Source organism: Netta rufina (assembly GCF_964035555.1).
Source record: "Netta rufina genome assembly, chromosome: 3".
NCBI classification, from domain to species: Eukaryota; Metazoa; Chordata; class Aves; order Anseriformes; family Anatidae; genus Netta; species Netta rufina.
The window spans coordinates 25,568,392-25,589,589 of record NC_140125.1 but is presented as its reverse complement, the minus strand read 5'-3'; the positions used below and the strand labels follow the sequence as shown (position 1 = coordinate 25,589,589).

Below are 21,198 nucleotides of genomic sequence, written 5' to 3'. Positions count from 1 at the left end.
ACAAAGGACCAAGAATGACGTGAACAAGAGTGCTTCAAAATATCATGTTCAGTCATCAAAACATGGGCTTTCAACAATGGACTTACCAAAACAGTTAGATTTGTAAATTAAAATTAGACTATTGCTATCTTCCACAGCCCCTGTATCAATCTCACCTAACGCTGCATGGACACAGATTCACACTGGAGAGAGAAGAAAAGCCTCACTGTTCTGCATTCAATAGCTTTCTGAAGACTAGGCATATTCCTGTAACTCGGGCTCTCACCATATAACTCACTCCTGGTTCTAGGGCAAAGACATTCTCTGGAAAGCATGAGTTTCAAGGGAAATCAAAGCAGGAGTTTGGCTGGGGCAGCAGTGCTAGAATCATAATCAAGGAAATAAAAGAGGCTTGACGGAATCCAAACAAGCATGAGTCAACGTATTGCGGGCTTGTCTGCCATCAGGAAAGGCAGAGAAGCTCTACCAGTGCCCAATATGAAGAACAGTTTAATTTCCAAGGTCTAGTATAAGCAGCTTGTTCCAAATCTGTTGTTTGCTCCACTAGAGTATAAAACAAAATCAAAATTAAATCATTTGCCCGTTTCTCTAAATCACTTAGGATATCTAAAGGCAATTGAAGTTGTTTAATGGTAAATAAAAAATATTTGGGTTGCAAAGGGACCTTTACCAATTTATGTTACGCTATTAAAGTATTTCTGAAATCTTCTCTTTTTGATTTTATTCCTGCATTAAGTGCAAGTTACAACACAGTCAAAGGAAAAAGAAAACGGGAAACTTCCTAACACAATGATGCATTAGATGGTGAATGTCCTAAGATGGGGGAACAAAAGAGCTGCTGATCCAACAACAGCCAAATAGTGCCTAACATCAGCTGCCTTTACACTACACCCGTTACAAAGGCAATTAGTTTACCTTATTTTATCATTGCATTAACAGACTTTTTCCAACTCTACTCCTCCCCAGACCCTCTTGCCCTCATTCTGACCGTGCAAAGAGTTGATTCAGCATTTACCAAAATTAAGGGACAAGAAATTACTGGTGAAAGAGGGATGAGGATGTTCTTAAATAGAAAGACCAAGCACACAAGATGGCCCTGAGCTGGAGCGTGACTGCTGCCTTCCCTGCCGCAGCAGACGTGACCCGGCAGGCACGCTCCAGCAGGGGTAGGCGGCCCAGTGTGCTGAGGCTGGCTCGGCACATCCCGAGCCCGCGCACGGTTGCTAAGTTAAGTCTGGATAGTCTGACAAACCCCCATGTGGCATTCATCCAGGAACTGTGGAGCAGCAGCCTCCAGCTTGATCACACGCTTCTCTGCAGTGGGAGGGTTGCAGGATGCAAGTGCCACATCTCTGGTCCCTAAAGCAGTTCTGTCACTCGTGCTTACACGGGGGGAGAAGGAGCACCAGGATCAATCATGCCCCACTTGGGTTCTCATGCAGAAATACTGAGCAAGATTGCTTTTGACGATCATCATGATGCAGGGAGAGGTGGGCTCTGTAGCCACGCCACACAGCTTCTGAAGAAGCGTGTTGGGTACACCTGGTTCTAGCAAGTTTTGTGACGGTAAGATACAATGCAGCCTGTGCCACCATGGTCTCACATCAGACTACCTACAAGGTGCTGTGTTGGTAGGGTTACACTTGGGTACTAGAGTGATCCTGGATTGTCAGGGTAGCTGAGAAAGCACCTCAAGTACCATAACACCACTAGAAGGTGCTCTGGACTTCTTCATGTTGTTCTCTTGGCTGCTTTAATAGCATTCCTCAGGGATCATGACACTGTGGATGTCGTGTTGCAACTTCTGGCAGAAAAGGATGGCAAATAGAGTAATCGGAAATGTTTACTTGATGGCCAGCTAGGGGACAAGTTGTTGAATAAGACAATTTCAGGTCTTAATTGCTTTTACTTCATCCACATGGTCTGGGATGGTCCTTATTATTCTACAGAGTATGCCTTCCTGGACAGCTCTGTAATGACACTGATTGGGTTTGGATGATCTTACTGACTGCAAAATATGGTGAAGCAAGCAATACACAATATTTAATGATAGATTTTCAGCACGTTAAGAATTTCCTCAAACTATTTTCAAAATTATGCCTTCATATCACTAACAAATATACTGCATACCATAAAAATAACAGAGCAATAAAAACCATAAGTATCAAGATTTTCAAACTCCCTTCATGGTTGCATCTGTGCTAGAGGGTGGTGTGGGCATAAACAATGAAGGTCATTTCTGAACCGCCTTGATTGTCAAAAACAAATTACAGTTTTGAATGTTACTGACAAAGAACATCATAATGCTTTATGTGAAAGGATAGAACTGTTCCCAAATGACATCCCGAATCAAAGCTTTTCATTATTACTTCTTCCACTTAGTCCAATGAATTTGTCATTGGACTAAAAGTGAATTTCCTCTTTCACTGATAATCACTGAATGCATGTAAGCTATTGAACTGCCAGATACAACTTTTAGTCCTACAAGACTTGCTGCTTGAGCAATTTAAAAACACTGGCAAGAGAAATTAAATATATGTTTCTAGACAATACCACAGTTCTAATAGCAAAGAGTAAGGGTTACACCATCCTAATAGTTCAGTTCTAGTCTAAACTATCTTATCAAGTATGTGATGGAAGTCAACAGCAATTTTGTGTTCCTTAATCAAGATAATAACTGGCCATAAATAACACTTTTCCTGCAAAGTAACAGTGAAACCTTGAAAAACAATTAACAAATTGCACATCCTATTACTTATAGGAAGACTGCAACATGCCTCACTTCTGCAACAGTGCAAAAACGCTGGAGTTGACATTATTTATTGAAATTCTGTACAAAATAACAATAGCCATCAACCTTGAAGACTGGAGAAACATTCATCTATTCTGGTGCAGCTGGGTATGTCATTAACTTTTTTAAAAAGTAATGCCCTGAGATTTTTGCATTTTTTAAGAATAAAGGAAAAAAAAAAAAAAAAAAAAAAAAAGGGGAACATATTTCTGCATTGTCACAAAAAAGACAATGCTTACGGCAGTTTTCAAAATAAATCATCCACTGTGTTACAAAATGATTTTGGCAGAAATTTTCTTAGATCCTCTGATGTCAGCTCTGCAAATGAATCACAAAATAATTTTGTTGCATGGCATGTTTATTACAGAGCATATGGGAGAAATGACCAAGGGTGAAGCTTATCAGGATGGTAGAAGCAGATCCTTCGGAATATCAAGATGAAGGTGCAGTATCTTAGATGAATTGCAAGAAAAGACCAGGTTGTTCTGAAGCTACATGGTGCCAGGGAACACGTGCTGTAGATGTTTCGTAGATGGGGCCTGACAAGGTACAAAGGCTTAGAACAAGGCATGTGTTGAGCTTTTTGCTCTCTGTATTTCCAGAAGACCCCAGAAGGCGGTTACAAAAAGAAGAAACACCTAAGTGTATGGGAACAAAACCATACATTACTGGAATCTCAAGTACTATTTTAATTGAGTGCCAGGTTTTCACATTCATAATTATGTATTAATTAAAAATGGCTTAAGCAGATACAACTCCTGATAAAAAGCTGGTGAAAATATTATGCAGTCTCACAGCTAACTTAGGGAAGAATAGAAAGAGAATGGATTTGAGCATGTGGTTAATTAAAATCACTACATGTCCAGCTGCACAGTTGTTGGGGATCATGCTGTACCTATTTCAAGTTCTATATGGGGACAGTAAGTATACCCAGAGTAGCCAACCACTGTAGGCTTCACCTGAGGAAGATATTTCTAAACTCAGTATAAATGCAAGTACCTTTACACAGGACACTGACTTTCACACCTCATTTTGGAATGTAATAGATGGAAAGAGAAAATGAATTGGAACAAAAAAAAAAAAACAAGTGAAAGCAAGACGAAGAATAAAAAGTGTTCTCAGGCAGTGCTAAGTCCCCTCTCCAATTCACTGATTTAGAAAAATTATCCTAAAAACACTCAGTACATTCATTTGTACAGGGCTTTAATATTCTACATCAGTGTCGGGTATCCCATTTCTGTTTGAAAATCTGAATCTAAACAAGAATTTCATGTGATAATGCACTTTCTTTTGAAGAGGCAATCACACACAATTCAAGAAGAAAAAAAAAAAAACATGGTTGCCTGGTGCAAAAATAATACCAAAGAAAGAGGGGCTGATTCATGATTGTACTCTCACCATATTTCTGTAGGTTCTTGTACTAAGCCACAGCCCAGTACAATGCCTTCCTTACCACTTGACTTAGCTGTGGCAATAGTGGGTAGCTATGGTCATAGCAGGCGACTGGCAAAATGCCACATGCCGTATCAAGTTTTGTTTGCAACTGGTTCATTCCCATGATATTAAAGCTTACTGTATTTTAAAATCAAAAACCTTCGCAAGGCCACACCTAAAGGTTACTCCACTTCATGGTCAGCAGTCAAACACTTCAATTCCACATAATGAAATGGGGCAGCAGCCTGCTAAGCAGGTTTACATCAGACACCGCATCCCCTGTGTTACTCTTCTGAGGCAGGCTTGAGACTCAGAAATGTGGTGCAGTCCCAGCTGCATCCCTTAAGCAAGATGCGTGTTCAAAGACAACTAGAAAGCTGATTCTCAGGGATGCATATAGGAAAAATAGCAGGTGTATAATCATATAGGATAGTTGAACACAAATGCTGTAGATACCTCCCAGTGTTTATAAATCAAGCTGGGAAATGGCTTTGTTTAAAAAGAAGCCTTAACATCTGTCACGTTTAAGGTAAGCTACTTGCTCTGTGCACATCATGGTGCATAACAAATTGAGTCCTTGGAGGTGGTATCAAGACCTGACGCAAGTAGGCAAAGAGGAAAAGAGCTTCATTTGTCTTGACAGGCAATAGCTCACAGTTAAAATAAAAGCCTCATAGTTTAAGAAAAACTTCCTTAATTCTCTCTCTTTTTTTAAAAGGGGGCAGCTATTCCAGCTTTCACTGGAGAGCTGAAGAAAGGACCCATCTGATCACTTTGACCATAAAGTTTGATGCTCAGGGATGTAGCTTTGCCGTTGTAACTCAGCTTTCATATCACACAGCTAACAACATTCTCTTTCCTTCATGGAGTAGCTTGAGTGGATTGAGTGTTTGGACTTGCAGTACCATGAGTTAAGCTTTTAGTGACCTTAGAGAAGACCACAAGACCGAAGCTGTTATGTCAGGAAATCACACCCTTTTAGTAAGAGTTTGTCTTAGAGTCAGATGCTTCCCAGACCTATATTCCTAGACCACAGACATCAGAGATCATTTTTAGAGTTGAAAAAAAAAATATACAGAAGGATCTTAGGTCACTGTTTTGTCTTTTGCTTGGTCAGTAATGCTCAATAGTGTGTGCAGCACCAGGGTGAAGGCAATCACAAAATACAAGGGCACAAATGTTACCAAGATGTTAAAATTGTCAGTGCAGTTATGATCTAGAACATGGCACAAACAGGCAGAAGCCTGGGAAGCATTGGTAGTTAGAAAATGTGTCTGTTATGTGTTTGATTTACCTGAGGATCCAGCAATAGGTAGGCCAGTCATAATATATGTATATACACACATACATAAACAGGGATGACAGGCACCATAATTTAAAAAGAAAAAACAGAGATCTAGAAAGTACAGCCACTTGGTTATGGTAAGCAGAAGACAGACTTGGAGCTTTGAAGAAAGCATAGAAACTCTTTGAATTTGCCTGGAGCAACCCCCTTCTCTGTGCCAGCATAGTCCAAAACTGGACTAAATTTAACTACGCTTAACTGAAAGCAGTGGCAGTGCAGTGTGTGTGCATGCTGAAAACAGAAATCACACTACACAAAGCCTCCCTTATATCCAAATTATGCTTCTCCTATTTATATAGGCAAACACAATAGTGAGAAAAATACCAGTTTAAGCTAAGTACTGATCCTTCTTACTGTAAAAGTACCAGCAAGAATTTCATTGTTTTTGCAATGAAGACCTGATTCCCAGACTGCGTAAGAGAAGCTGTAACTGTCCCTTGGATTATCATCTTCTGTCCCAGTTAGTGGGCCAACATTCAGAATTCTCCTAGAACCTAGGAAATAAATTTTCTACTTTAAAAAGCACCAGGAGAGCTATTCTGAGGAATCCTCGTTCACACTAAGTAACCTTTACCTATATTAAAACTATCTCTATGCTTTAGTCTGTGTGGGTGGAGGAGGGGAGAAATCAAAGTCATACATTTTCTTCTCTTGGGATAAACGAACTGTTGTGGGTGGTGGTACATGTTAAAAATGAGAGAAAACCATTTTTTATGTTAACTTTCTATTACTCATTTGAAAATAGCTTCACAAAATCAGAATATGCATATTTAAAAGATTCAAATATTCTGAAGATAAATTATATTTTAATTCATCAGCTGGATTTTTCATCTACTCAGAATAGGTTTACCATATATGGAAAGCCTTTGTAAACACTACACGATTTGTAAAGGTCAGAATTCAAATTCAGAATTCATCCTTACCAGCTTTTCCACCAGTTTCATTTATAGATGGTTATTAATACTTATTGATCACTAGGTTACATTAGTTTAAAGCAATTTATTAGTGAATGACCTATCAAAAATTCACCAATTTAATATTCCTTTGGGGAAATACACTTTTTGCTCTGTTACGATAAACTAAGTTACTTTTTTTATAACACTTACACAGACATTATATTGCAGCATCCATATGTGTGAAGACCCGCTCATTATTAACAGCAGAAGAAGGCATCTCAAATAAATGATGAATTTATCTAATCAATTTTGAAGGGATTAGCTATTTAAGAACATTTTAAAGAAGCATTTCAATACTTACCCACATAGATTAATTTAGGTTACAGCTAAAAGTTACTTGAAAATGTATTATGTACTAAATGCAAGCAACAGACCAATTTTGTAGTCTTATAACTTCCTACTTTGTCGTGCTATTGTACATATATACATTCTCATTACATAAAATACATCAATTGTTTGTACCCCAGTCCTTCTCTGCAGAAGCATAGAACCCTAAAGCTCAAGGCCGTAGAGATTTAAATAGAACAGAAATAACTTTAGAGTTGGAAAGTAAACTTTAAGGTGATGTCTCTGAAAGGTAATGGAGTTACTCTGGTCTGAATACTTAGAATCACTGTAGAAACATGAATAGTAAGTGCTTGCAGTTGGCCAAATCCTCTCAAACTCTAGGTATTAAAGCTTTACCTGAAGGGTTCCAACAAGCTGCAGGAGATGAGTAGGAAGAAATTGAAGGGCACATCATCCCTAGAGCATGGGGCTTTAATTCATTCAGTCACATCGTTTAAATAATACACAGCAGATGTGCAAACCTAACAACATGTAAGATTCCTCAAAGCACTTCAGGATCAGGGCATAAGGACCATTTGCACAAAACTCTATGAGCTAGATAGACAGTTATCTGTTAAGCAGAGACAAAAGTTAAGTAACGTGTCCAAGGTCAGAGAGAAAATGCAATATGAAGTACACCTATGAGGAAGCAGAATAAAATAGATTTTGCTTAGATTGGCATGGAGAAACAGGGAATATAAGAACATTCAACTACTTGAATAATTTTTCATAAGCACTGTGGGAAAGAACAGAGTGAGCACTTGTGTTTATTTACATTTAGACATTTTTCTTGGGAAAATGACAGTTTTTTTTTCTGCTCAGCAAATATGGCGTAACTCCCAAACCACAAAGCCATGCAGACATTTTAGCCATATCGAGTGCTCTGGATTTTCAGTGCTGTGAGAGGTATGCCAGTCAAGAATCAAGACCCTCATCCCGCAGGGTCTGTGGGGTTATTTCAGTGAATACAAACAGACCAGAAAGAAGAAACCTGTCAGTTTGACAATTCTGAAATCCATCAACAAATGGGCCAATATTCTAAAATAAAAACTTTTCACTCTTTTCCCTTATTTTAAGAAACTTTTGTTAAAATGTTCCAGCAATTCAGTCTTCTATATCAGAAAGAATTCTAGGATACCATTTTGAAGCTACATTGTGAAAAAAAATCAGAAAACTTGTCACGTGGAAAGATAAAATACAAGGCCATTGCCTCTGCAAACACCATGCTGCCAAGCCCCATGAGATTTCAAATCATGACTCCAAGCACTCCTAGCTGAAATGTTTGATCTGAGAGAGGTCCTCTCTCAAGTTAGACCTTAGAGTATAAAAGGGAAGAAAAGTGAAGCTAATGCTGAACAAGAAAACACAATTATATTTTAAAATAGCTTTTAGAAGGGGTGGCAGGAACCCCTTCCATTGGCACAGTTGGGATGGCATAGAATACGCACACCACTAAATGTACTAAGGCAATCTGATACCAGCAGGGAGACTCTGTTGTAATCACTGCTCTGTCAAGGAATATCTTCTGACTAGGAGCTCTGGCTTTAAATCACTAAATCATGCTTGTTTTGTAAAAATGGAGTTTCATTTGCCATTTCTTTCAATCTTACAAAATTCCAAATAATGTACCTACATGCTACTGCATGCCTTCTTTTATTTCAGGCCACAAATTTAAACTTCTGGAGAAACTGCTTTTGACTTCTATCATGATGCTCCAAAGAATTCAGAATTAGTCATTTAATCTCTATCCAGGCTAAAATGGCTTACTAGAGAAATCTCAGCTTAATAAATTATGTATAAGAATTCTCTCTTTTATGTAGCGTGTACGATCTTTTGAGCTATAACATCATTTATGGTTGCAGCAGAATGAACTGAGCAAATACACTGTGGTATAAGTAAATATTGGTTACAAAGCTCCTACACGCGAAAAGAAACATCTGCCAAAAACAGAATGCTGCAAATGCTGTCAGAGGCCCTTCACCTTTCTACAGAAGGTGCCTCATCCCAAGAAAATAACAATAAGTTGCTATCACACAAGCTTCTTATGGTTCTTCTAACTGGGAGCTGTGGAGTCCAGGCTGGAAAGAAGTGTTTAAATATTTTTGGGGAGAAAACAGACCACTATCCAGCCTGCTGCCCTCCAAATCCGTAATCATTCTTTGTGTAGTACAGCCTCTGAAAGGCTGAGCTTGTCACTTGACCATCCCACATACCCCCAGTGCCTACACTCTGGTTCCGCTATGAAGTTCTGAAGAGAGAAAAAAAAAACAAACACATTACGTTAACCTGCTTTAATTTCACAACGTTGTTACAGTAGGAAGCACACTGAGAAATCCTCTGTCAGCTTCCTCTCAGCTGCAAAACCCTTGAGCCTGACACAGCCACCTGCAGCCCCAGCCTGCAGTTTCAGTTTCTTAAGATGCTGGAGCCCCAGAAGCGGCAGCTGATTCTCCCTTTGCTTCCATTTAGATGAAAATTTTAATGACTGGCAGCAGAAAGAGTTAATTAGAGATCTCTTTCTCTTCCCTTTTAGGAAAAATAATTTTTTTTCTAAGTCTGAGCTCCAGCCAGAGGTAACTAGACAGCTAATAACTTTGTGAGGGATTTTAGCCACTTGAGGAAACTGCTCAGGGAGTCACCTGACAGTGGACTGACAGTTTTAGAAAGGAGAAAGTGAGTGAAACGAAACTTTGCAGAGCACGGATGCTGACAGCCACAGTACACCAGGGACAGAGCACTGGCAGTGTTACACTCAGTCACAAAGTCCTCAGGCCTGACGGGCGATGGCATTTCATAACTGCAGCCACGTGCTAGGGAGGGGGTAAGAAGCATCCTGGGCTCCCAGCTCAGCACCAGTCATGCTCCAGGCCAGTAGGAAAAGCAGCACAAGGAATGGAGAGGGAGGTGGAAATGGGAAGGTGCTTTTTACTTTGCCTATCCAGCTTTTTACTTTGCCTAAATCCAGCCCTAGAATTAGCTAAGACCATGACCAATTGGTACCTTAGAGCTAAGACCATGACTGACTGGTACCTTACAACTAAGACCATGACCAGCTAGTATCTTACAGCTAAAACCAAGATGGATTGGTGCCTCACAATGCCTGCATGCCTACTTTTTTCCGTCACAGTCATTAGCAGGTGGGGCCAGAGCCCGGTATGTGGGGGGAACACCTGAAGGGTCAGCCCCGCTCACCAGCTCTGCTCTGGGCCACAGAGGCTCAACTCCACAAAGGGGTCACTGCAGGAGATCCAGCAGCCAAGAAATGCGTGAATATGGTGAAACAGTGGGCCAATGCTAAAGCTCACTACAGCTAAGGGAAACCTGAACAAGAAGCACCCTGTTCCATGCAATAAGACCCAGCACCATGGCCAAGTGAAGGCAGATGCACCCTGGAAATGGGGACACCTCAGAGGAGTCACCAAGACTAAAAATATACCTGAGATACAGCTGGAGTGGGGAAGGGAAAGAAAAAACAACCAAAGCTGTTTTTCCATTTGTTTGGAAGCTGTATGAATACATTTGGAGTGAATATACAGTATCTACCCTTCAACTAGTTGAAGGTTTTTGGAGCCTGGGATGAAAGTGTTTATTGAAATGAAAAGTGTAATTCTGGTATTTATATTCTGAAGGACATGCAATACATCACAAATGTAGCTCACAGAAGGCACCGGTTCATCTGAATTCTACAAAATTCCATTTGCAGAAATAGACCAGGAGGAGTGCTAGAAGCGACAAGCCAGGGAGCTATTTCTATTTGAGATTCACAGACATTTAAACCAGATTAAATTCCAAACTCTAAAAAGCTGCCTTTTAATGTGCATTATCTTCAATCTCTAAGGTACTGTAATGTCTGTGCAGTTCCAAAAGCATACATTATTTACTTTATTTAAAATTTGCATTCTGATTGCAATCAGTCTTCTTTCAATAAAAGAAATAAATTTACAGTCTGCTAACCTAGAACCATCAAACTCTCACTTCCATTATCAATCAACGCCACTTTTCTGCTGACTGCAACTCAATTAAAATCCAATTATTTGAATAACTGGATGGAAATTGCTCTCATAAAATGTACCTTTTTATTAGGAACATTTGGTGAAGAAAACTGACAGCACAGGAACTATGATACTGTGGTTAAAAAGTGATTTGTAAGATGGGCTGGGAAAAGCAACATTGATGAACATGGAAGGAATGAGCATCACTTCTGGAGCAGGCATTTGATTCTCAAACCGGAACTTTTGGCTGAGAGATGAACCAAAATGATGTGCTTCTGCTAGCCTTACTGTGAGCGTTAAGGGAGCCAGTCTTCTGTGTTACAAAGTCTGCTATTTCTATTGATGTTTAAGAAAAAAAAAAAAAAAAAAAAAAAGTAGGCATTCTTAGATCATCTTACTACATTACCTATAGTGTTATTTCAGAACATGCCGAAGTCAGTGATAGAGATACTTCAGATGATTTCAATACTCAAGTCGTTCATTGCTTTTATTTCTCACATTATTAATACCAGGTAAGTAGCTGTCTTCTCATTGTCCTGAAGGAACTCAAAATCATTTGACAAAATGTCTTATGAAGAAATCCTCCAGTACATAAATTTGCTTCTTAGTTTTTAATTATATAGATTTGGTACCAGAGGTTTGATTTATTTGACCAAAATGGAGATAGTAGATGGAGATATGTTGCATATCTCGAAAATGGAGATATGTTGCATTGCCCAATACAAAAGCTAGATTCTTTTATATTGATAATATGCAGATAGAAAACATTACCATACTATTTTAATTTCAGTGTGCCAACACTAGGTAAAAACAAATAAACAACAATGACAACAACAACAACAACAAAATGATACTCTAGGCTTGAAGTCTAATTTTCCAAACAGACTTCAAAGATGAAAAGGTTTCTATTTTTTCAGGTATAATTATCTAGGCACTTACTTGGCACCTGGAAGTTACCATGGAGAACTATCAAGTATATTTCTTTAGATAATCTCAGGTATCCTTATATTTTAAAATTCTTTTAAAACAAGTATAGCTGCTCCAACTTATTTTCATTGTAATATTATTGCCTTCTATGCTGAACCATAATATCATATCAACTGAATTACACTTATTACAGTCTTAATAAATTTCTACAGTAGTAGTTCACCGAAGATTACACAGAGAATTTAAAATGGAATATTTGCTTATGATGATTCACATTTGACAAAACACCTTGAACTGGAACACAGGAAGAAATTAAGACAGACAAAATATCAAGGATAAGAAAATGGAAGCATTAATTAGATGGGCAAAGTAATTTCAAAACGTGATTGATAATAAAAGAAAAAACTCTTGATAGAATCAGTCATGCTCCTATTACTTTTTCACTGTGATTGCAGTTGTTGATTTTTATTTTACATTATTAGATTTCACACCTTCTCTTCCACCTTCCTTGTAACTTCAGGCAACACCCTTAACATCTTTGTAGCTGTTTTACAAATTAACGTAGTTAACACTATTTAATCATAAGTACATGACAGTTTGCAAATATGCTGAAATCTGCCCAATTCATAGAAAAGTAAAACTTCCAGATATAAACAGACCATCTCCCTTTAAAATTAGCACTGGAATAAATGCTTATGGCTTTTGACTGTACGTGTTAGCCACGTCACTTAAGCAAGCTCTGAAAAAATATCTTGAAGAGGGGCTACAAAGAATGCCAGATTTTGCACAACTTAGGTTTTCATACAGACAGTGCATCTTTTATATAAAAGTGATCTTTTATAGAGCATGTTAAAAATCAAATCTACTTACCCTTTTTCTCAAGTTGTAAGTCAAAATAAGATTTCTGGAGAAGGAATGTGAAAAGGCTGTATAGAACTCCAGCACTTTCTGCAAGGCATCTCTCTTAATCACATGAAGATCACAGTAGGTCAAAGCCCTTACGTTAGCACAGGACTGGGCAAGGGTAGACTCCTTCCAGAAGACATCACCAAAAACATCTCCTTTGCCTACAGAAAAGAAGCAGCATTGCTTTCAATAATGATGCTATTTCTGCCAAGAATATAAAAGAACATACATCTCCTCTATGGGGTCAAGGTTCTTCTATACTATGCACTCAGAAAAAAAATCTGCCTGGAAACAAAATCAAGAAAAACACTTCTTTCTTGGTTCATATTCTCTTCTGGTCCCTTTCAAATAGATTAATCGAGAAGAAATGCCCTTTCCCTTTCTTCCTGTAACTGACATGAAAAGGGTTTGTTTCTTACATCTATGTTGTCAAGTTTTCTTAACCTGGCTAAGTATCACCCACTACTGTGCCAATAAGCTCATCTTGTATGTCAGTGCACCTACGGGCTGTAACAAAACACTACTATACATCAGTATACACCAGAATTCAGGTAAGCTTGGTCTAGTTTGCTAGATCATCAGTGGAATAATCCACCTTTACCACAGCTCTGGGGGCTTTTCAGCTGGTACGTCACAAAAAAAATCTTTCAGTAGCTGTGCATGTGTGCACTCTACAATACAGTGAAGATTTAAGGTAACAAACAGTGTGGTCCAAAACAAGTACAGGTGATGTTATTAAAGTAATACTGAGGAGACAAGAATATTCAGTTATTACATATGGAAAGATAGAAAATAGGCCATTTCCTTACAACCTTCTCGTAAGAGTCCCCATGTCTTAATGAGCTTGGAGACAGCCAGTGACATTCCTACTGAGAAATACTACAGCAAAGACATTTGTACCAATCTAGGCACTACAACACGGTGCAAGTATACCAAAATCTGCCTGAGCAGAAGCCCCCAGTGAGGATTTCATTGGTTATACCCCAGCTCAGGATGGGCACAGAAGGGGTGTTTAGGAGAAAGTTACAAGCTGCTTTGAAGGGCAATGGTCACTATTTTTCCCATTTTCTGACATATATTGGTAACAGGATAAGAATATTCAGCTGTTCTCTTGATAATGAATAACTACACTGTTCTCGTTTTGAATGGTGCTTTTCTCTTAAATCTGCTGTGTTATGTCAGCACTGCAAATCTCTTCTAAGACAAAGCAACAAAAGAAATGCACTCACAACGTCTACTAAGTTGTGGTAGGGATGTGTCAGATGGTCCCTTGCCTTGCAAGTAATATTTTTGCCTATAGTAGTTCTTAAAGCCAAAGCATCACGATACCTATCAGTTTATTGACTTCACCTGTGTCTTTTTAGATTTTATTCCCTAAATAAGTAGTCAAGCATAAAAATCTACATGAAAATCAAGAGAACTATCATGAATAAAGAGGTCAAGATGCCTTCTAAATTTAACCCAGAGAGCCCAGGTCATCTCTTGAGCTGTACCTCCACCATTACGTGATGTCTTCTTCAGACACTAAGCATCTTCTCTTTGAGGAGAAGCTACCATCCTGATGACATGCTACACTGTAGCATAATAACTGTGCTCCCAGTCTTCCACAAAATGCCTGTGCAATCCACCTGCCAGGGACCAGTTTTTCCTTGAATGCTTTGTAGGAGTGTAATGTCTTTCCTTTTCTAATGCATATATCCACTGAAACCACCTGTACCAGAAGCACATTTTTCCCCACAAAGTTGGGCAAAAACACCATAATGATATCCTTTTTACCACTGCTCCTTTACATAGGACAGTGCCAACATCCAGAAATACTACAAAGGCTGTGTATCAGTAAAAATGGTGGTAGTGCAATAGGTCAGTGCAGTAAGCAACTTTTCATTTTTAATGGCATTGACTTTTCACATTTTCAATTATTTAAACACATGCTTTTACAGTAGATACCTTAAAAATTGTAAAGAAATGGAAAAGGAAATTATAAAATAGCTTCCATGCACTTAAAATAGATCATCGTCCATGAGGCATTTAGACAGAGAAACACACAATGTATTCAAAATTGAAGTGAAACGACTTTTATGCACCATAAAAACTGATATGCTTCACTGGATAAAAATGGATTGTTTGCCTTTGGAATAAATATGCTTTTACTTGCAATCTTCCAGGCAATTAGCTAAACAACTGTTTTAATTAACGCTCTGGAATCTATCAAGTATAGAAATGTGCCATCACTGATGAGCAACAGTCAGAGCTGGTAGTCCAAGCATAACGGAGTGAAATTCCAGCTTGTTTCTAAGCCTCAATCTTAGTATCTCCAGACAAGTTTCCCTACCTTAAAATGACAATAGTTATTTTACTGCCCCACAGCAGCATGAAGACTAATCAGTACAAGGCAACTACAAACACTACGGTGCTGCTTTGCCTATATAGGAAATGACACACCGCACACAAGTTAGTTAGGTTTTACCCTAAAAATTTAACTTTGCTTTTTACAGTCATGTCCTTTGCCTGTGCCAGCAGCCCCAGTTTCCCCTTGTTATATGCAGTTTTCCCAAACCTCTCTGTGCTGTGGCTGCCTGCCACCCCAAGGAAGGCGCTCCCAGCTGCTTCCCACTTGCAGCAAGGAGCAGCACACTGCATCTGCTGGGTGCTCACTTAGCCAAACCAGAGTAAAGTAACACGTGAGTCAAAAGCTGAGTCAGATCACAGAAGCCTCACACTTTAAGAAGCAAAGCAGGCTAAAACAAGAAGTTGTACAGTTTTCAATCATTAACAATTTCCTTGAAGTTAATAGAGTTAACAGCCAGCGCTCTAGATGAAAATCAATGCGACATTATGGTTAGATTTCCAAAGCGAGGCAGACTTGCAAGCATCACACTACTTTATTTCTGTCAAGCACATCTTTAAATGATGCATAGTTAATGCATCAATCCCGATTGTCAGACTCTAAGAAAACTTGCAACATTCATAGAAGAGTGGGGGCAGGGAAGAAGGAGCACTTGGAAATCTTTTCAGTAAGCAGGAATTAAATTTCCACCCAGAAGTATCTGTTCTGGATTATAACATTGTCCTCCTGCATGTAATAAGGAAGTGTGTACCACCTCCCTTCATTTACATGTTTTCCATAAAGAAAGAACAATCACTTGGAAAAAGGGAAGGAAAAAAAAAAAGGAAAAAAAAAAAGAGGTCAAGTGGCTGTTTTATCAAAAACATTTGCAATTGGAAAGAAAGAAGAGTAAGGTAGCACTTCTAAACATGTCAGAATGTGTTTGGCAAAGTCTAAGGCATCATTAGAGAACCTGAATGAAACGCCTACGTTTACATACAACTCCAGGATTTTTACATCTCGCCTTACCTCTGAAGAAAGATTAAAAAGCAAGGGAAATGCAGATGGTCATTTGTTTGTCAGTACTTTGCATTTCTCATTCCCAGTTCGCTGAATTCCAGGCCTTTGCCAGGAACACTATCTGTCAATCACACTTGAAGTTGATGATCTAAGCTTTTACCATCAATCATTTATATTCCCTGCTGGATTTGTGGGCTGAGAACCTTTTCCACTGTCAGCTCAGCATGAACTGGAAAAACGAATAGCTTAACTGCCTTTCATGTTTGCTTGTTTGTGTTAATTATAAGTCCCCAAACCCTGATAAACTTAAACTCTGAGGAATTATTTCATAAAACCAGCACTTTCTGTTTCTGTACTTATTCTCTCCAAGTCTTTTCCCCATAGCAAATTTACTGTTCACCTTGAAGCGAAAGGAGGATTTCTGTTACCGCTGCAAATTCACCCTGAGTCAGGCAAAAGGTCAACCCAAATTCACTCTCCTAAAAGCAGCACCCAGAATCAAGATCTCATTATTGCAATCTAGCCAAATTTTTTGCTGATTCTATTCAACAACAGAAGCATGCTTTATATATTGCCATGATGTGCCTACCAGACCTACACCTATCTTCTTCAGGAGTGCAAATGTGAGGTATCAAAGAGTTCTCAAACAGAAGATATTCCACTCTACTCATAAAATATGACCCAATGTGAAATATTTCGATTGACAATACACATAAGATCACCTTCAGGTTCTGGGTGTCTGGGAGTTGTGGTATGGCTTTGGTGTGATGCTAATAATAGGAGCTGGGTGAGGAAATGTCAGGGATTTGTACACTGAAGGTCTTCCAAGTCAGCATGGACTTTCATGGGATTCACACCAATCCAAGGATTTTCAGCACATCAACCAAAATATTTATCTTAAAATCATTCTCAAATCAACAGTAATAGCTGTTACAACAGCTCACACCAGAATCTGGCACAGGTCCCTTCTAGACTTGCCTTCATTAGGCAAGATGCTAATGAAATTTAAAAACAAGAACAACAAAAACAAAAACAATCAAACAAACAAACAAAAAACAACAAAACAACCAAAACAAACAACTTGCTCTGATTTTCTCTGTTTTTGTTGTTGTGTGCTTTTGATTATTTGTTTATTTTCAGTCTCCTGAGCAGGTATGAACAGAACCACAGGATGTGAAGTTATCCCATAGTGCAGGGACCTACCAGTGGTATTCAAGCAAAATTCCACTAAGGACAGTATATTTACCCCTGGTGTTCAAAGCTAGTGATGCAAGACTTGGGTCATCCCCTCAGTGACTAGCACTTGTCTGCTTAGCTAGAATTGAAAATCTTCCCCTCTCCTCTCTTCCTTATCTGAACATGACATGCAAATTAAATTTTCCCATTTTACAGAGAGAAGAAAGATTCAAGGAAAGCAGAAGCACCAGAGCAAAAATAAATTTTCCTCTTGATGGTGCATTGTTTTAGACAATGAATAACTGCCAGCCAGAAGAAACAGAGCTAGGTGGAGCACACAGCATGTGTCTCACAGATAATGTGCACATTTCGACAGCCACTGAATAGCCTGTAGTTTGGTCCTCCAACACACTACATCGGGCAGGAGATGATGCATGGAAGTGATTTGCTGCTTTAGATTTTCTTAAGACTTCTTAAGTTTGGACCAAGACATGTGATATTATTTTTCATTAACCAGGGGTTTTTAATCACTCTTTTCCTCTAAAAGGCAGGAGGGAAAATAACAACAAAAAATGAGTATTAGTCCCACTGAAATCAAAAGAAATGTTACAGTGATAATAAACTAAAATTACACTTCCAGTGATTTGCCAGGTGCATGAATGGAAACACAATGTATCTGTTCATGCTTTAAAGCATAGTTTGCATCAGTTTTGCAGACAGCTTACTATACAACCGCATCAATTTTTTCTGTTAAAGAACGTCACTGTACAAGAAAAAAATGAAAACATTTATTTCAGAGCAATGTCTTGCTGTTTAGCAACAACATGAAATAGTTACAGCTAAGATTTCTATTATTGCTATAATTAATATGTTTATTTGTCTCTCTGAATAGAGTGTGGATTATATTTCAATATTTGACTTACTATGATGAGAAGAACAGCTTTAAAATGTCAGCTGGGCTCTACATGGCTCCCTCACAAAAAGCTAGGAGGCTGCATCAGAATCATTTATCCTTACTTTCTTTTTAGTGGTTACCAAAAAGATGTTATAAAGACATAGCCAGTTTGTAACAAACTCAGAAGACAAGATGTTGCGAGCTTAAATAACTAGTCAAAGGACTAGCCACAAATGTACTTGAAGTTATTTGCATTTGCTAAATAATGGGAAAAACACAGCTCAATGTATGGTGTCACTGCATGGACAGTCCTTGTTCTCTCATCAAAAAACCTACAGGAGGCTCATTTTGCAGTATCCTTGGGGTTCTTCTCCGATGACTTAGAAACAGGTTTTATGCTATAGCTGTTGCCTGAAGCTTACTTTAAAGCCCTCACGTTTGAAATTCTTGTTTCTTTTTTAATTTCAGACAAAAGCATTCACAAGCATTTAAAGTGGATTTTGCCTTCTAAAGTACATAAACATTTTGAAAAACCCATAAAGTTCATAACTATAGTATATTTCACTTTTATTTAATATTTCTAGCATCTCCCTGAGGTTAAATTTAACAATATTGTTTCAGAAACATAAATCTGAGAAAGGTTTTAATGTGAAACTTGGAGAAAACAAATCAAAACATGCAACTGTTCCATGATTTATTTGTTTTCCTGTTTGTTTTTCTCTAAGCTCTTCACACCTGTCTTTGGAGTCTGTATACAAACATGGTGGATAAGCCTTTCCTAAGCCACCCTGAGATATCAAGGAATATGCAGATGTCGTGGTTCCGCTCGAGTGGGCAGCCGAGCTCCACCACAGCCGCTCTCTCACTCCCCCTCCTCAAAGAGGAATGGGGAGAAAATATGTGAAAAGGGCTCAAGGATTGAGATAAGGACGAGAAAATCACGCAATAATTATTGTAACGGGCAAAACAGACTCGGCATAAGGAGATAGTAAGATTTATTGCCTACAACTAACAAGCGAGAGAAGTGAGAAAAACAAAGGAAAAAAAAACAAAAGCACCTTCCCCCCATCCACCCTCTTCCACCTCCTCCCCCCGAGCGGCGCAGGGGAACGGGGAATGGGGGTTATGGTCAGTCTACAGCACTTCTTCTCTGCCGCTCCTTCTCGGTCACTCTCGTCCCCTGTGCTGTGGGGTCCCACCCACGGGATGCAGTCCTTGATGAACTGATCCGGCGTGGGCTTCCCACAGGCAGCAGCTCTTCCAGAACTGCCCCAGATATGGGTCCGTACCACGGGGTCCATCCCTCAGGAGAAAACTGCTCCAACCTGGCTCCCCTACGGGCAGCAGCTCCTGCCGGGTCACCTGCTCCTGCGTGGGCTCCTCTCCACGGGCTACAGGTCCGGCCCGGAATCTGCTCCGGCAGGGGTCTTCCACAGGCGGCAGCCTCCGTCGGTGCAGGGCCACCTGCTCCACCGTGGTCTCCTCCACGGGCTGCAGCGTGGAACCCTGCTCCACCGTGGTACTCCATGGGCTGCAGGGGGACATCCTGCTTCACCATGGTCCTCACCACAGGCCGCAGGGGACTTCTGCTCCGGCGCCTGGAGCACCTCTCCCCCTCCTTCTACACTGACCTTGGCGCAAGGCTGTTCCTCACTCCCGGCTGCTGTGTGGCGCAGCGTTTTTTCCCTGTCTTAAATATGCTCTCACAGAGGCGAAAAACAACATCGCTTATTGGCTCGGATCTGGAAAACAATGGGGCCCTTCCCAAACATGGGGCAGCTTCTAGATCTTTCTCACAGAAACCACCCCTATGGCTCCCTGCTACCAAAACCTTGCCACGTAAACCCACTACAGCAGAACAGATGGTCTCATCTTCACCATATCCCAATGTTGGCTGTCAGTGAATGATCAACCACTGTTGCCAGTAGCATGCAAGGTATTACCGTTTTCAAAAGGGGGCTTCTTCCTCACATGGTGGTATCAGACTATTTAAGAGTAGCTGGCACGTTCTGCAAAAGTGCATTAATTTGTCACAACAAATCATGAAACCATAGAAAAAGTCATCTGATTTGCAGTGTCAAGAAGCTTGCGACTGAGGCCTCTATCCATGGTGTGTCCCCTTTCTTCCCAGGTATTCCAGTAGGTCATTCATTAAGTGGTTTATAAACCGTAAGTTTGTGTTTCCAATACTTGCACAGGTCCAGTTTTAGGGCATTTATAGATAACAGTGGACAATGGCTGTTTCATAATTCCTACTTTTAATGCTCTGCAAAAACTAGACATTGAACAGGTAATGTCATACAGAAGTCTCAAAATAGCCAATTCCTGATGTCAATTCAAATATCTTCTGGATGTCTTGAGTACAGGGAAAAGGAATTCTCTCTCCAAAAATACCATTTGGAGTAAATCTGTACTTCTCAACAAGAAGTTTCCATGCTGCTCCACCATGAAATTAAAATGTTTTATTACTGTAGACCTTTATTATGCTATAGTTAGATGGTGTCTTTTTAAAAGTTTGGCATGATCTCCACTTCCAATTCTTTTCCTATCAGTGTGTTATTAGGAAAAGTATCCTAACAGTGGACAGGCATTGAGGAAATCAGCTCTAAAAATTGTTTCTTCAGTTGATATTCACTGTATCATTTTATAGAAATATACAACTTGTCCAACCTGCCTATATATGTCAACCTGAGTAAACCAGCACAGTAGAACTACTGAAGATAAAGCTGGATTTTAATTTCAATCTCTCCTTTTTCCAAAAACGGAAACAAACAAAAAAAAAAAGCGCACAATTCACATCACGTTATTTTATTCAATAGCACAAACAATGCTTTGACATTAGACACTGTCTGAAAATATTAAGAAAAGTCTAATACCATCCATAATCCAGCACTCACTCCTTAAGCCCAAGAGCACAACAGCTAGACATTTCTGACACAAAGTCAGGTTTACCTGATTTTAAAGCTCAGGTGAAAAATAAAGAAATAAGGGATTTTTTCAAAGACTTGGTGTTAAATAATCAACAGGCCCCAAAGGATACACATTCTGAAAACTGATTTGTCCACAAAGCAGTTCAGTCTAGGAAAATCTGAGTGAGCTCAGG

The 21,198-nt window shown here is 39.4% G+C and overlaps 1 protein-coding gene across 1 annotated transcript in view; it reads right to left on the bottom strand.

Moving 5' to 3' along the window:
• KCNH1 (potassium voltage-gated channel subfamily H member 1) overlaps positions 1-21,198 on the bottom strand; it is a gene marked incomplete at both ends in the record, with an annotated part of 181,064 nt that overhangs the window by 58,468 nt on the left and 101,398 nt on the right. Inside the window, one exon of the mRNA XM_084284995.1 lies at positions 12,643-12,839. Within this exon, the coding sequence (XP_084141121.1) occupies positions 12,643-12,839 (197 nt within the window). The remainder of the gene's footprint in view (positions 1-12,642; positions 12,840-21,198) is intronic.